General features: G+C 40.5%; 1 protein-coding gene across 1 annotated transcript; it reads left to right on the forward strand.

The window, feature by feature from the left end:
- Nucleotides 1-3308: 3308 nt before the first annotated feature.
- LOC141472170 (pancreatic triacylglycerol lipase-like) lies at nucleotides 3309-16641 on the forward strand. Its single transcript, XM_074159019.1, has 12 exons — nucleotides 3309-3357; nucleotides 4087-4241; nucleotides 4738-4863; nucleotides 6734-6868; nucleotides 7392-7500; nucleotides 9180-9299; nucleotides 9531-9650; nucleotides 11086-11204; nucleotides 12351-12480; nucleotides 13577-13688; nucleotides 15196-15363; nucleotides 16578-16641. The coding sequence occupies exons 1-12, from the start codon at nucleotides 3309-3311 to the stop codon at nucleotides 16639-16641; spliced, it is 1407 nt and encodes a 468-aa protein (XP_074015120.1).
- Nucleotides 16642-17005: the final 364 nt, after the last annotated feature.

Consider the following 17005-nt stretch of genomic DNA (forward strand, 5'->3'; position numbering starts at 1 on the left):
GTGCCACTGTTCCATATACAGCAGCTGAGCAAACCATCAGTCCTGTCCACGGGAATATTGGTACACAAGGCTATTAAAGCAAAACTCAAATTGCCTGTTGCTTCCTTTATTTTTTCCGTTCTCTGCAAACACACTTGTCAATGTTTTCCATGCTTGAACCAGTTTGTTGTACTCATAACTATAGAAGCCGCCAGAAATCATATATGTTAAAATCCATTTATAACACTGCACAGTCTTACTTTACTAGTGTCTCAAGGAAAGCAGGTAAGAACTGTTTCCCACCACATTGATAATTTGCCAGATTTTCTGTCTATCAAACACTCTCAAGGCAGCAGGTTACCTCAGCACACGCCTGGGGCTGGCAATAGTCCCAAACATCTCCTTTCCACAGCCTACACTATTTCTCAAAACTTTCTAACCCCACACAAGAGCACCACCCTCAGAAGATGCCGAGGGATGAGGCAGGAACACAACAAGACCAAGGTATTTCTTCAGCAGGTCAGCACAGCCCTTTGTACACTGCGCCCTCAGGGAAGAAACAGGCAAAGCCAAACCTCAAGTCTTCTCCACTTTGGAAGAAACAAAACAGCTAAGTCACAGCAACTGGCTGCTGTTTAATTTCAAACACATACCTTTGCTGTGGCCACTGACAATCCTGGAGAGAAACTGCCTTTGAAAACTCCAGGCTTTGCAAAACCTGGAATTGACTATTTCACATTAAAATAAACATAATTGCTCTGCAAAACATGGCATGAGTGAGCCACCCGGAGCTTCAAGAGACCAAGGTAGTGGATACTTTCCTAAGCATAAAAACCAAACTCTAAGTTAATGAATAGGAAGAAAGAGTTAATAATTTATTCACTCCCATTTCTCCACGTTTGATAAATGATGTACAAGCACTTCTGCAGATAAACTTCTAAGAAATAGGAGTGGAAATACAATACTAAGAACATACAATAATAATAAATATCTGAATAAAATATTTTTTTAAAGAAAGAACAACAGTCAGTGTTGCGTCCTTGACTAAACACTAACCAAGCCTGTATGAAATTAGAAGCATAATTAAACACAAGTCTGAAGTTCAGCCAAGAGAGATCTGCAGTTGCAAGTACTGCAAGTCCACCAGGGACTTGACAGGTAGCAAGGGAAGCGTGAACAATGCTGGGAAGCACCACGCTGCATCCCAGGAGAGAGCCACAGCATCCTGCGGCATGGGAAACACGGTCCTCTCCTCTGCCTGCTTCCTATTCCAGACTTCAGCTTATTCAGGACTGCAGAAACACAGCGAGGCCTTTATTTGTTGCTTTCTTTCCTAAAAGCCACCTTTCTTCCTACAACCCCTGACTGTCATGTGACAAGGACCAGAACAGCTCCTTCAGGAACAGCGAGCATCCTGCATCATACTGACGGACACACACCCCAGCCCTACTCCTTCTTCCCAAAGGAGGAGCGAGCAGCTGAAACCCATCTGACCACAGCCTAAGGAACTGTCTAGTTATCCAGTTTGCCCTATGTTATTAGTGTTGAATAAGAGCAGCAGACTAACTATGATAAAATCCCAACTCAAATCTTTTCCACCAGCTCTTAAATTAAATGAGAAAGACTGTTCCCCCCTCATTTTGAGCAAGTGTTAAAACTTATTGGGGTATTAGGGCATGTACTGATTCTCCTGTATCACTGATACGAACATATTTACAAACTAAAATGCTACTTCAGTTAGGGACAGGAGCACTGAACTCTAAATTGGTATCAAAGGTGATATTCTAGAAAAATTAAAAACTTCACTACTATTGAAAGAAATAAACCACATGGATGGTAGCAGTGTAATACCTATACACACAGCTGGTATCCATTTGGTCATTCCCAGAGGCAGAGATTAGGGAAGGTCAGATCTACAAAGGTATGTGGCCACAGCCAAAAAGCACAGCCAAGCTGACAGAGCTTTCTCGGTGAAGAGTTCGCTGAGATCTCATTTCTTCTCAAGTCTGCTTACAGCCTTCTCCTAGAGATGAATAGGACCAAGGGGTTCCCAGACCTAGTCCTGTTCATTTGCACAGGCTGTTTTTCCACCTTTTAGTTGATGTCTTTACTAGAGCGACCTACTGAGCTCTGTAACATTGCTACACAAAGCAGTCATGTTACTGTTTCTGGGGGATTTTGTATGGTTTTGATATGTTTCCAACATGTTTGCTCTCAGTTCATCACTCAGAGAAGGGCTTTCTCAAAACTTGGGTTACATGGGTAGTATAGAAAGGACCCAAAGGGGTAGACAACTGTCCTTCTACATCTACTATTTCAACAAGGAAATGAAAGGGACACCAGGAGAGGGTCAGAGTCTTTCACTATGAAAAGACCTACCAGGTCCACTAAGAAGTTCTCCTGAAGGGATAAGGTTTCACCAAATTGAGCTGATGTCAGGAAACGGGCACAAAAGACCCAAAAGCACAGGAACCTTCCACATCCAAAGTCACTTGACGCAGGGCAAGGGAGGGAACTTAAAGACGATGTCATTCTCTGCTAACTCCTCCAGCAGACCCCCTACATCCCAGCTAAGGAAGACAAAGTAAAATCTTTCCCAGCCAAGACAAGTCCCTAAGTGCACTGCCACACAGATGCACATAATTCTCTTTCATGTCACACTCCTGATGTGTTGCTGCCTGGGAATTACCCTGCCTCTGGAGCTCCAATCCTATTTTGGGCTCCAGCACACCAATTCAAGAAATCTATGTCCATAGATTTTGGAGCTTTCAGAGAAACCAACCACTAAAGTTCTTTTTCCAGCTTAGCTACAAACTATAATCTGAAATAAGTGTTCCTATCTTTCTGGAAACATTTCCAAGGATAAAGCAAACTATAAAAGCACATGCAAAGTTTGCACATTAGTGCATGGAGCTTCAAGGCTGCATTGTAAGTAGTTCAGACTTTGGGGTTTTTCTTTTACTTCATCAGGTATGTGGCTTCCCAAGACACAGCAGTATAAAGGGGAACAGCAGCTCTCATAGGCATCCTTATGCTAGTTCTAAAGTAGCTACTATACATCCAATTAGAAGCATAGCCTCAACAGGACAAAAATCACTCTGGATTATAGGATTTATAGGATATATAGATTTAGGAGCCCCACAATCTCTAGTGGAGCAAGAAAACATAAAGTTGACTCATGCGTGTCTCACGTATGCGGCGGTCATAGATACATGTTACAGAGAAGACAGACACAGCACCCCTGAGAAAATTCAGCACCAGAAAGCTAAGCACACTTGCTAATGAAATGGGTAAGCAAATCCTAGCTGCTTCTTTTTCTGCTGTTCTAGATGCTTGGAATTTGGATACTTGCACTATTTCTGCTCAGTGCAGCAGAAGGTAAGCACATGGGGTCAATATTTATGCTGCTATATTTTGCGAGATATTATTCTACACTATGGTGCCTTAAAACTTACTGATTGAGGTTACGTGGTTCACTTTCTCTATGCAAGAATGGTGAGATGAGTGTACGTATGCATGTTGTCTTTCCTCTTTTCCACTCTGGAAATCCCAGCATGCAAGAAGCGCTGGTGTTTTCTCTCTCAGACCAAAGCTGTTGCTCTACCAAACCTAAGAGATTATTTGTTGTACTTTTCTTTAGAGATGGAAATGGGAAAAAAGCTGGGTATGGGGGGAGAGGCAGTCTAATGAGAGTACAGCTTTATATTTAGCAGAAGCAACTGGCTTCTATATTATAAGGCTTCTCATGTACACTGTAGTCAGCTGTTCAGCACAGTTATTATTGCAATATCTTGGCCTGGTATTAGGAGAAACTCATCAGCTGTCTTTGCTTAAGGCAAAACACAGCAGGGAAAAGATACCCAAGGTATGGTACAGGACACCCATGGAGCAACTCCACTGAATTCTTTGTTGATGAGCAATACAGGAGCTTCTTTCCTTGGAGCAAACCATAGCCTTTGAAGATCTGAGAGGGGGAAACTGCTGATCTTTGCTCTCTGTAAACCATAGGATTTTTCAAGAGACCTCCAGAGAAGAGATGCTTTGAGTTATGACTAGCCTGGTCGACTTCTTTGCTCATTCACATACTGTTGATTCCATTTGCTACAGGTGAAGAAGTTTGCTATGATAGGCTCGGATGTTTCTCAGATGATATACCATGGTCTGGGACTACAGAAAGACCAATCCATAAGTTACCCTGGGATCCAAAGAAGATAGATGTTCACTTCCTCCTGTACACAAGAGAAAATCCTGATGACTTTCAAGTGAGAACTACTGCCATTTAAACATAATTAAATCACATGCAAAAAGAGTAAATAAATGCAGACTTCAGCTGTGTTCCTGGAAAGTGTTAGAAATGGCCAGATCTCCATGTTCTTCAAAAGACAACCTCTTCCAGGTCCTTGGCAGGGTCTCTGGGGCAGAATCTTCATCCTCACAAAGCAGCACTCCCCCGTGTTTTCTGCATGGTCACTGAAATGTACTGGAAAACCATCCATTTTTAAAGTTATTGGGTAATTTTTTTTTCCACAGATAAGATGAAAAAACATTAAAAGTAGCCTTGGCTGCTCTAAGATATGTGTCAAAGCTTGTTTTGAATGGAGATACAGACCTTAAGCCATAGTCACGTAAACACTTGCAGATGAGCTTACGTTGCATAACTTTTAAATGCCTGTAGAGATAAGCATAGTTCAGGTCTTTGTAATTTTGATAAACTTTTTACAGATAGCAGATTTAAATGTTAATTTATATCTGCAACAGGAGATCTCTGCAGTTGATACCTCAGCAATTGATTACTCAAATTTTAACACAAGTCGGCTAACCAGATTTATCGTACACGGATTCGTAGATAATGGAGAAGAAAACTGGCTGTCAGACATGTGCAAGGTATGGACCACAGGGAAATTCCTGTCCCTGTGAATTCCTTAGTTTGCATTTATAAACACATTCCTATAAACTGTCCGTTTTCTCTATTTCTAACCAATTTCTCTCATGGTACTTGTAGTAATAAGAAGGGGGAAAAAAGGCCACTCATTTTCAAATTGTTAGCAACATCAATATGTAGCTCTGCACCTTGATGAAACGCATGAGGTAAAATGCATCCAATTCTTCTCTTTAGTCAGGTGAGCAACAACAGGATTTGTTTCAATAAGTGTCCTTTTTCCTGATAAAGACAACAGAAACCCTGAAGCAAGACACTGCTTAGGAACAAGGGTGATTCCAGAAAAAAACTGTAGACTTTTAACTGTTGCATCATATTTCTCAAGACAAGAGATAGGTTTCTAGATGTGGGAAGTCCACCACAGAGGTATGGGTTGCCATATGGGTGTAGGAGGCTAAGGACTTGGGCTGACCATTAACAGAAGCAATAAACCTGTAGAGACGTACAGCCAGAAGGGACCTCAAGGGGATCATTTTGAACAACGCTCTCAATCTAGGACTAGCTATGAACAGCGAATGAAGTAAAGCACTCTGCTTTATTGATTTTTGTGCTAATTCTCCAATTTTTCAAGTTATTTCTTAATCCTATCCCCATACACAGTTGCAATTCTACCTTCTCAATTTATATAAACACACTTTTTGTTGCAGCTGCAGCTAATGAAAGCTACTAGTCATACAGCACAGAGCAAAAAAACAGCGGATGGCACAGGACAGTTCTAGGATAAGGTTTTTCAACAAACTAAACACACACAACTACATTTTTGTATGAGTTTATAATCCTATTTTACTTTCGAGAACATTATGAGAAACAACATGAAAAACCACTAAAATCAGGGTATTTTACATCTATTGCATCCCCATTACCTGTTTCTCTTTGATACTGGGTCAAAAGAAAATAAATTAAAATTTTTTGACAGTTTCTCATTGGAAAAAAATAATCTATGTTGATTATCACTTTATGAACATTGAGAAATTATATTGGATTTGTTAGTTAATTTGTTCTAAGTATCAGAAGCAGAATGATGTTTTTATAATTGTTGGTCTCCTATCTTCCACTCTCTTAAAATAGAGATATATTTTTTTCTAGAACCTCACAATCAACAAGATAGCTCACATTTTACTTCAGCTAGTACCTTAAATCCTTTTGATTAATTTTCATTAGGATGTAGAGACACAAGATAAATCTTGAAATTCTTTCTCTATTATGTTTTATCACAGTACACCAATTTATTAAAAAAAAAAAAAAGTTCTCGGTGAATCTTTTCAGTAAAGAGTGGAGCAAGCAAGACTGCAAATACATCAGCTCTCCTATGTGGATCTCTTATTTACTCTCCCTCTCATTAAGTAATAATCCTATCCGCACACTTCTTTTTACCGCTTCTAACAGTCACAGCCACTTCTATTGCCTTTTCTGTCCTTTGCCAGTTGTAACTTGCTTTCTATTACAGAAGTACTTTTAAATCAAAGTGAATCAGGACACGAGTAGCGCTCTTATTTAGTGTTGCATACAAAGTTTGAATCAAATCCAAAAATAAAAGTATCAGTATTTATTTTGCTTTCCTTTCTGCAAAAAAATACTGCTATGGGTGTTTGAAACGATGGTGTGGCCATTACGACAGCACATCGCCCTATTTCAGTATTGCGTGAGCACACCTAGGCCTGTGTGCAGGCACGACCACAAAAACATGCTAAGGTTTTGGTTCTTAAAATGTTCCCATGCAAATTGATGGAACATTTTTGTGAGTCGAGCTGTGATAAGCAACATGAATCAATTCCAGAATGTATTCACTGGTTTTACTTTTGTTCTACCAAACAGAGGATGCTCACTGTGGAAGACGTGAACTGCATCTGCGTAAACTGGAAGAGAGGCGCAAGATGTCAGTACACCCAGGCATCAAACAACGTCCGCGTTGTAGGCGCTGAAATAGCTTATTTTGTAAACGTTCTTATGGTAAGAATCGTCTGGTTATAAAGCTGTAGTCATAACGCTGATTTGAAAGAAATATGATTCAGGAACTTTCATGAATGTGAATGTAACTGGCAGAAAACATTTTCTTCTACTCAGTGATCATTTTAGAAGCTGTGCTGAAAACAGACTTTTTTTTTTTTTTTTTTTTTTAAAGTTTGAGAACTATGTCCTAACAACAGGATTAGCCAATTTAGGGATAGGAAGTTCTACAAGACATCCCCATAGTACAGCCAGTCATTCCAGAGATATTAACAGACGTATAGTGTTGTGTAGTTTTAAGTTTTAAATATGCAGAGCTAACGGACACAGTAAACTGTTTTGGAAGGAAAAAAAAAAATAATCTATGTACTAGACATATGTACCTAAACTTGCAAACAGATACTGAAATCTTATCGGAGTTCCTGCATCAGTAGTCAAACTAAAAATAGTTTTTCATCCCCTTTTTACTCTTTCCTGTTGCTGATGAAAACAGACGTAGCAATTTTTTATATCGCTATTTTCTCAGGAAGAATACAGCTACTCTCCAGCTGATGTCCACATAATTGGCCACAGCCTCGGAGCGCACGCAGCCGGTGAGGCTGGCAAGAGGCGGCCAGGGATTGGGAGAATAACTGGTAAGTCAGTGACTTCAGTCACAGCTCATGCTAGAGACACCACTGCTTAACGAAGTTATGCTGTTCATTTTCTCTTATCATTCTATCTGACTGTGGGCCCTAATTTAGTCAAGGGTAATTTGGACATGATAGAACTCAGCCTCCTCTCACAGTACACCGAGGTGCCCAGGTAAGTATGGGAAAGCAGCCAGTGTGATGGTTATTTTGCTTGCATATGTTTAGACAGCAAAGAAAAGGCTCCACACAGCTAACAGAGACAGAAGGTCCCCTGCAATACAGCCGCTGACTTGACGCATTAATTGTTGTGGCAATCTCTACAGAGTTTGCTTTCTGCTGCTTCAACGGAGCAGCGTCACTGCCCAGACCGGTGCTAGTCCGGAGCAGGATGGGAGTGATACTGTAACATAACGATATTCCATTGCTGCTGCTAAAAACTAACATACAACCAGAACCCAGCTTCAGCTGCTGTGATTGTTTTTCATAACCATAGAATTGCCTGGGTTGGAAGGGACTTTTCAGATCATCTAGTCCAACCATCAACATAACGCTGACAAAAACCACCACTAAACCATATCTCTAAGCACTATGTCTACTCCTCTTTTAAATGCCTCGAGGGATGGTGACTCAACCACTTCCCTGGGCAGCCTGCTCCAATGCTTAATGACCACTGCAGATGCCATTTCGAGTAATTTAAAACATCCAGTACTATCCCAGAAAACAAAACTGAAAAGAGGTATGATCAGCTAGACTTGTGGTCAAGCCACTCCTTTTTCAAAACACAGGTAACTCACCCTGCAGTCTGCGTCTTTAGCAATTTTTTTACGTGCTCAGCACTTCCAGAGTTTAAAGTTATGGGCTTGTTCTCCTTATTCATCACACAGGCAGCGCCAAGGGCAGTGTGCATTAAGCAGAGTGACCTTTCATACACAAAAGACAATTCTGGATATTATTAACACAGCCCTTTTCAATTGCTAGTTTTCCTCAGGGATTTCAGGCTTAGTGAACCTTGGACTAATAGCCTACAAAATTCAGTCTAAAAGCAAAACCAAACCTGCTCCCCAGGGACAACACGAGATGCAAGATAGCAATAATTGTGCAATTTGCAAGACTTCAACAAGCTCCCAAAATTGCTGCAACAATTTGGGAAACAACTGATTTCTGTTTTCTGCTGGGATAGTAAAAAGCAAAGATCTTCACTGCGAAACTAGATGCCTTTCCAAAAGCTGTCTAGAACCAGAAGTAGCCAGGTTGGTTTCAACACTTCCAGGCACAAGGGGTGTTATCAGCATTAATTTCTGTTTGAGTACACCCAAACCATGCAGATGAGTTATAGGGGACACAGACAAAGCAACCTCAATTTGAGCAGCATTATTAAAGAGAAGTTCAATTTAAAAAAAAAAAAAAAACAAAACAGGTATATCAAAGCTTTAGGATTCAATATTGATGTGAATCAGTAAAATTCAATAAGCTTCACACAGGTAACCTTTTCTCCTGCCTGGCAGACAAGCCACTTGTAAGTGAGAGCAGATATCATAATTTTATTAATGACTAGTCTACTTAGGTATAAGGAACCATAGGCAACTGTATACGTGATGTTCATTTTATACCATCATAGTGTTATGTAAAATGATACATCTATATCTCTTTTTCTATATGTAACACCAGACTTTTTCTTTCAGGACTGGACCCTGCTCAACCTTATTTTCAAGGCACTCCCATTGAAGTCAGACTGGATAAATCTGACGCAGAGTTTGTCGATGTTATCCACACAGATTCAGCTCCTACCATCCCCTATTTAGGTGAGTATTCAGCTCTACTGTCTTAATACCAAAATATTTACGCCCCGTGGCACTTGAGCATCCTAATTGTTCATCAACACCCATTTTTGGTGCACAGACACAGAACAAATACACCGTGCTGATCACTCATGTCCTAAAATACCAAGCTCAGACAGACTTCAAGCTGAAAGCTATAGGTATGAGAAAAAATTTTAATTTAAAGCACGCTTACCTCTGCTTTAAATGCTTCAGGTTTTGGCATGGGCCCAGCTATAGGACATCTTGACTTTTACCCCAACGGAGGAAAGCAAATGCCAGGGTGTGGGAAGAACCCTGTTTCACAGATCGTGGATCTCGATGGCATCTGGGAAGGTAGGTGTGTTGATTACATTACAAATTCAGGGGAAGGTCACCCTCAGGGTGTAACCACTTAACTTCTCTGGATTCAGGTGTTGTGTGTTAGCTTTTGGTGCGTCCACCAGCAATGGCAGCTGCAGAGCGGAGTGAAACTGCTAATAAGCTCGAACACACCATTTTCCAGAGCTTATTCAAAAAATAAACAAGACAAAGGGTTTGCCTCTGGAAAATATACCTCCTCTAAAGCATCTAATAGCAGAAACAAAAGTTGCTTAAACCGTGGCAAAAATGCCAAAGGGTCTGTAACAAGGCATTTCACTTTGTTTCTATTGTGTTGCCCAGCAGCAGCAGTGGGTGTAGGGCAATGATGCTCACAGCTACTTCTGTTAAGGGATCTTCAGCTGCAATTCTTCTGAGATAGAGCAATTAATATTATTTTTTTTTTGTTAAAATTACCTCTTACAAATCTGGTTTGCATTAAAGCAATATTACTGTGTCTATTTTTAGTTAGCTAAAAAAAGATTGGCATGTAGCTGCTCAAATACACTTTTCTTTGCTGTTTTGCATGGTTCTAATAAAAGCTCTAATTATTAGAAAGATTCTGTGTCTTTCTAAAGTTAAGTTGCATATAACATTAAAAAAAAATGAAGATTTCTGCTGTAGAGATTTTTCAGTATAGGATCTAAGTTCTTTCTTACACTACTGTAAACACCTTAAGCTCTGGGAATTCATGAACTTATTTGTGATAACCAGCTATTCAGTTTTATTCAATGCAGCTGGAGGCCTTATTTTTTTTTCTTTTTTTTTTTTTTTCCCATAAACTTGTTATCAATAATGGGGAATTAAAGCTCAAAGAAACAACTGTGATGTATATGATCTTCTTTTTAACTTAAAGTCAAGAAAATAAAGGCAACACAAAGGAAAATAATATATTCATTATTTTAATTTTAAGAGTCTTCCTTCCTTAAGCACCCCCCAAATAATAATAATTTTGTTTTGAAGCCCTCAGCTGGAGCAAATCACCATTGCCCTAGGAAGTTCACTGTTAGATACTTTTCATTCGGTTTTCTTTTGTTATGGTAATGCAACTGTTGCCTACAAAAGCCCTGCTTCAAGCAGTTCTCGTTTCTATTGTGAAACTCGGTCAGATTAGTTGAATAAGTGTTTGTGAGGGGAGGGCAGGGCAGGGGCTGGGCTGAGCTGAGCTGCACAGTCGGCCTCCACAAAGCATTTCAAGTTTGCATTTTATACCTGTTGAGTCAGTGACACTTCTTAGAGCATCAATTCATCACAAAAGCCAGCCGCAAGTCTCACATTTGATACGCCAAGAGTTGTGATGTGGCTTTTGAGGAGGAATGATGCATCCCCGTGACACGGCAAGGGCTGGGCCAGTATCTTTCCTCAAATGGTGACAGAAAGGAAGAACTAACCTGGGAGCATCTTTCCACAGGAACTCGTGACTTCGTGGCTTGCAATCATTTGCGGAGTTACAAGTATTACTCTGACAGTATTATCTACCCTGATGGATTTCTAGGCTATTCTTGTGCTTCATATGACGTTTTTGAAACAGTAAGTATTTCTCAGAGCCTCAGGATGGACTAAGTCATGGCTCTTATCTATACATCTGAAATTCAAATTGTTTATGCTACCTTGCACCCAACAAGTGCACGAGTAAGAGAAGAGTCAGGCATCCTAAAGTATCACAGCTCGTGCAGCTGACATGGGTCAACGTAGGAAAAGGCAACAACAAAACAGGGACATCCCTGGTCCTGTGCTGCTGTGACGGCCTTGAGGTACTACTGGAGCTGGTGTGGCTTCCCCAGGGCTGCTCTGCTGCATTACACCAGGGAAGGGGTGAGGAGGAGAGCCTGCCCCCGTAATCCCCAAATGTATTTATCACACAGCAATGAGTGGAATCCCAGACTGTAGCAGGTGAACTTTCACACATAGCTTAAACAGCTTCTTTTCAAAACAACAAGAAGTGAAATAATATGTAATAGCCTGATGGGGTGAGTCCGTGGTCACAGTATTTTGGTGACTTAAGATGGCCCCAGGGACAAAGCACAATGGCTTAGGACTAGGTCAGGAAGCCCTTCCCTATTCCAGACTGGGAGATAGGGAACTACAGCCTAAGAGTAGCAGGGAGGTAACAGGCTTGTCATATCTCACTGGGAGCATAGACAGAGGTATTAACTTATGTACTGCTTAGATTGACCTTTATATGCTGCGGGCAGGTGATAGAGACCACACTTCCCAGATGACTTTGGGAGAAGGTGACTACATGCTTCTGTCATTGCAGCAGAAAGTTGTTTTCACGACAAAAATGAGCTTTGTTTTCAAGATAAAGCCTTTCTTGACCCAACCTGAAGGCATAAGGTGACATAATTCTTTCTCATCAGTTGCTGTGAAGGACACCTCTTCCTCCCTGCTCCACTTCAAGACTACTCAAGGATGTCACTCATGTGGCTGGATTGAGCTAAATAACTTGAGAGAAAACATAGAGCCCTGAAAAATTAGATCCTTTGAGGAAGCTGGCTAGCTTATATGATCTTTCCCAAGTCGCAGAAAGTGTTACTTGAAATTTGTTGTTCCTGTGATACAGGCCAGTTGGGTGGGTATGTTAAAAATAAGTTCTATGACTCTTTTTTTCTTTTTTTTTTTTTTTCCCTTGGCTGACTGGATAATTTTATTAATAGATATATTTGTTTTCACTAGGGAAGCTGTTTCCCATGCCCAAAAGAGGGATGCCCGAATATGGGTCACTTTGCAGATAAGTTCAAAGGGAAAATAAAAAATGATTTCACGAAACTTTACCTGAACACTGCAGAGGCCAAGGATTTTGCTCGTGAGTTTCAATTGCTTCCATTGCTACCTACTCCTTGGAAACAAACCTTTTCATTTTCCTGTTTTACAATTCCTTTTACCAGATGAGCAGATCTCATGGTGCAGGCTCTTCAGCCCTTCATGCCTTTTCCTCTTTTGTTCCAATACTAGTGCCCGTTTTGGGCCTCCGTTACAAGAAAGATGTTGACAAACTATAGAGTCCAGTGGAGGTCACTGAGATGTTTAATGGGTTGCACTACAAGGTGCAAGGAGAGAGGAGGATAAGTAATGCACAGAAGTTGGAGCAAGGGAATTTCTTATTAAATGGTATGAAAATTACTGTCACGACGACAGTGGTTAAATGCAGGAAGAGGGGGCCAGGGGAGCTGGGAAATCTCCATCTTTGGAGACGTTCAAACCCCCATTTGACAAAGCCCAGGAGCAAGCCGATCACAGCCGGCCCTGCAGCGAGAAGTGGATGGACCAGAGGACCTCTTTACAACCTAGCCTATCCTAAATGTCAGCTCTCACAAGATGGTTCTTCATTTGCATTTGTAAACAAGAATCAGAGGGAGAAGAGCTGCTTTTGCAAATTGTGTGCTAAAAGAAAGTTCCCACCCACAAAAATTGTTTTCCTTGAGCTTCAGTATTTTTTTATACTCCTTTTACACTGCTGATATTCTGGTATGTATCAGTATTTATTCCTAAAACCTTCTTCTTTCCAACTTCCCTGTACATGAATAGCTTTGTGGTTAAAATACTGAGGTCTATATTGCGTTTTCCATGTCATGGACTAGCTTCTTTTTCTCCCAGAAAGTAACACAAATGTCTCAGGTTGATCTCATTATGACATAATGACAGATCTGATTCACTGATGCTTTGTATTTGTTTTTTGAGGTTATAACCCAAGCATAAGCAGGGAGCACCAAGATTCAGGTGTGAGAGAGTGCATTGTGTTAAGCCCTTTCAGTCCAGACAGTCTGTGACGTAGCTGAAAGTGAAAGGCAGTGATAATTTTCTTTTGCTTTCAAATACACTGTAAAGATAAAAACACAACCATATTTTGGTGACTATTTCTTCCTGGGTACAATCTAACTTACTGTATTTCTTCTGTGTAGTTTGGAGGTACAAAGTAACTGTGACCCTCTCTGGAAAGAGTAAAGTTAAAGGATATGTAAATGTTGCCCTGTACGGAAGTGGTGGGAACACAAGGCAGCATCAGGTCATCCAGTAAGTTCAAAATCCAGTAGAAAAGAAACTTCAATTCTAGAATGTTTACTTAATATTTTCAGTTAATGTTTCTGTTTAAATTGGTCCTATTTTACAGATCACATTCTACCCCCAGATACAGCTCCCTGAAGTAAATGCAGTGACAATTCACTCACTCTGGATTTGAAGGCAGAAGTTTAGAATGCAGGATTTTAAAATGTTAGAATTCGGTGTTACTTGTTTGCTGAACCACCAAGGTCTTGCTGGATACAAGAGCGAAGTTCTACGCTAGCAAAGTTCTGATTTTTTTGTCTTTCACAGGCTTGCAAAATGTTGCTGCTAAAGCTACCTCGTGATTTACCACTACTTTTTGTGGCTCATAACTTCGCCTGTTTACACTGTGGTTTTGTTTATTTGCAGTTTTCTCGTTTGTTTCAACTAAATCTGAAATGATCAAAAATAGGGAGAAGGTGTTTTGATGTGAGTTTTGGGGTTTATTTTTTGGGTTTGTTTTTTGTTTATTGACAGCTATGTCACTTCAGTTTTTCCAAGAAGGACTTCGCATCTTCATACTTGGCAGCAGGTGTTTGCCATGAGTTGATTTCCATTTGCAGGCATCCATGCATTCACCTGAGTTCAGTCTGCCAGCACTGAATGCACTCCAGCTGATACTTGCAGGGACTGTGTCATTTCAATTGCTGGAAGTGAACTATTTTTTTCCCCAGCAAATCTTGCTCTAACCTACCAGGCACCACTGCAGATCTGGCAAAGAAACAAAAAGGCAAAGGGATTTTTTCCTGTCTCTCATTACTTCCACTACCACAAGCCTTATAATATAGAGGAGAGTAAACATGTTCCTCCGAAGGCAGGTGAATGAGAAAGTGCATCAGAGCATGGGGGTGGTAGTGGTCAAAGAAGAGGATCAGAGAAGCATTGGCTCATATTCAGTGTGATGTAGCAGCTGAAGCCATTACGAGTCTCAAACTGCTGCCATTTAGACCTTGCTGTATTGATGCGACATGAAATAAGTAGCCAGATTATAAACTACAGTTTCCAAGAGCAGATGCACATTTGACTCGGCCACGGTGCCTCAAGTGTGGGAATCTCTGCTACAGAGCCCAGCTGAGCAGCTGATGCATAATCTTTTTGGCCATCCCAAACAAATCCAACATCTGTATCATACGAAGTAATTACCATTAAATGAAAATTTTATTTATAAGCCAAAACCCCTGCCTTCATAAGTAACAGGGAGCAAGCTCCACCTTCTCCACAGGGATTGCCCTGTAACTGGGTCTCCATTGTAAGATGTGACTGCAGCACATCAGGCCTACCTGCCTTTGCTTCTTCTGACAAACACTGATTTGGGATGTATTAGGTTGGAAAACTGGCAATAATGTTGTTACCATTCTATAAGCCGATTATTGTCTCTCTGCTAAATTTCTACTCACTTGCTGCCACAGCCAACCAGCTAACAGGACTGGTAATTAATACTAAATGCCTCACATCCATAAAATGTTATTTTTCACAGGGGAACCCTCCAACCTGACAACACTTACACAAGCTTCATTGATGCAGAAATTAATGTTGGAACAGTTACAAAGGTTAAATTTCTTTGGAACAACAACTGGATAAATCCAACTCTTCCTAAACTAGGAGCTGCGACTATCACAGTACAATCTGGAGAAAATGGAACAGAGTAAGTACATCCGTTGTGAAAATCTTGAAAGTTACTTGGGAAGATAGGTGACAAAATCATATGTGAGGTGAAAGCATTTTCGCAAGCAAAGCTATTTAAAGCATTCAAAGACTCTCAAGAAAACCTTTGATTTCCTTCCTTTCAAGACACTGTTCATCCATAGTTCAATTCACTACTAATTCAACCCTTTGCCTTAAATAACTTCAAAGAAAAACAAATATTTCCAGGCTTCAGAAGAGCAAACTTCCTGTATAACCCTTTGGGTGACAAAAATTAGTGCTGGCTGAGATTATCAACATCATTCTTGCCAAGCTCCTACTGTCCACAAGAAGTGGTTATCTGTGTCTGAGCTTGCATCAGGATGTCTGATTCACTCTCAGCTGGAACCAGTGGAAGTTTTCCATTGATACTGATGGACCCTGAGTTCATGATTGACAAAAGGGGACAGTGATATTAAGTCTACCCTTCCAATGAGCAAGACTAATACTTAGAAGCTGCGCTTAAAAGGCTTATAAAGTTGAGGGAAAGAAGCTAAACTTATTTCTCTAGACTTTGTGGAATATGGATTGAATGCTCAGATTATAGAAGTATGATTTACTGATCCAGTTTTACTCATTTTCCTGGAATTTTTAAGACAAACTCCCTCATTTGCTTGACTAGTTATTTTATTTTATCCACCCAATTATTGGGTATCTAGAAGAGGAGGTACAGTATATGTTTTAGACCCATACAGAAATTCATAGTTAAAATGACATCACTTAAAAGGCAACATGAAAGATGGAAACAGTTTCAAGCAAAGCAAAATGATTACAGCCCAGCAGCATTACCTTTAAGCACAGGTCCTTAGTCCTGTTGTAGTTCCTCTTCATCAAAGCACATTGGTGACAAAACAAATGCCTGTAGATCTATGCTCACTCTTCAATTGACTCGTGGCCTTTGCACAAGTAGATGTAACCATCTACATAGTGATGGTAGCAAAAAATCTGGAAAAAAAAAGAAACTGTAAAATGAAAGGAAGGCAGGCAGCGAGCCAGAATGAAGACAGTCCATCAATGCTTTCCCCAGCAGTAATATTGGAAACTCAGGAGCTCAAAGTATGTTGTGATCAGTTGTGTCAAGTGACAAATCAGATTGACTTATATTAAACAAAATTCACTTGTGGAATATGAACATATGTCGTCAACTCAAGGTGCTTGTTTGGTTTTTTTCTTTAGATACCGTTTCTGTGGTTCCGAGAAGGTGAGGGAGGATGTTCTGCAAACTCTTACTGCTTGCTAATGACACACATGGCTGCTCAAAACCCTGCTACCAATAAAAGCTAGTCACGCATAAAACACCAGTCTGTGCTCCCTGCAGTTATAACACTGGTGATGTGTGTTGGGAGGTTTTGTGGGTTTGGGGGTGGGGGGTGTTAAGTCTGTGGACACCTCTCTATAGAGGGAATTTTTAGAGTAGCTTGAGTGAATGAGCCAAACCCTGTTGAAAAATTCCCCTGATTTCAGCCTGTTTCAAAATAATTTCACACAAGATGAGGAAAGGGGACAGGTGACAGCATCTGGATGGTGGTTGCTGGGCAGTACCAGGAGAAACCAGACCTGCTTGTGAGTGGAAGCAGAGGAGATGATTAAGGAAGCTGATGTTC

This window comes from Numenius arquata, chromosome 15 (assembly GCF_964106895.1).
Source record: "Numenius arquata chromosome 15, bNumArq3.hap1.1, whole genome shotgun sequence".
Taxonomy (NCBI): domain Eukaryota; kingdom Metazoa; phylum Chordata; class Aves; order Charadriiformes; family Scolopacidae; genus Numenius; species Numenius arquata.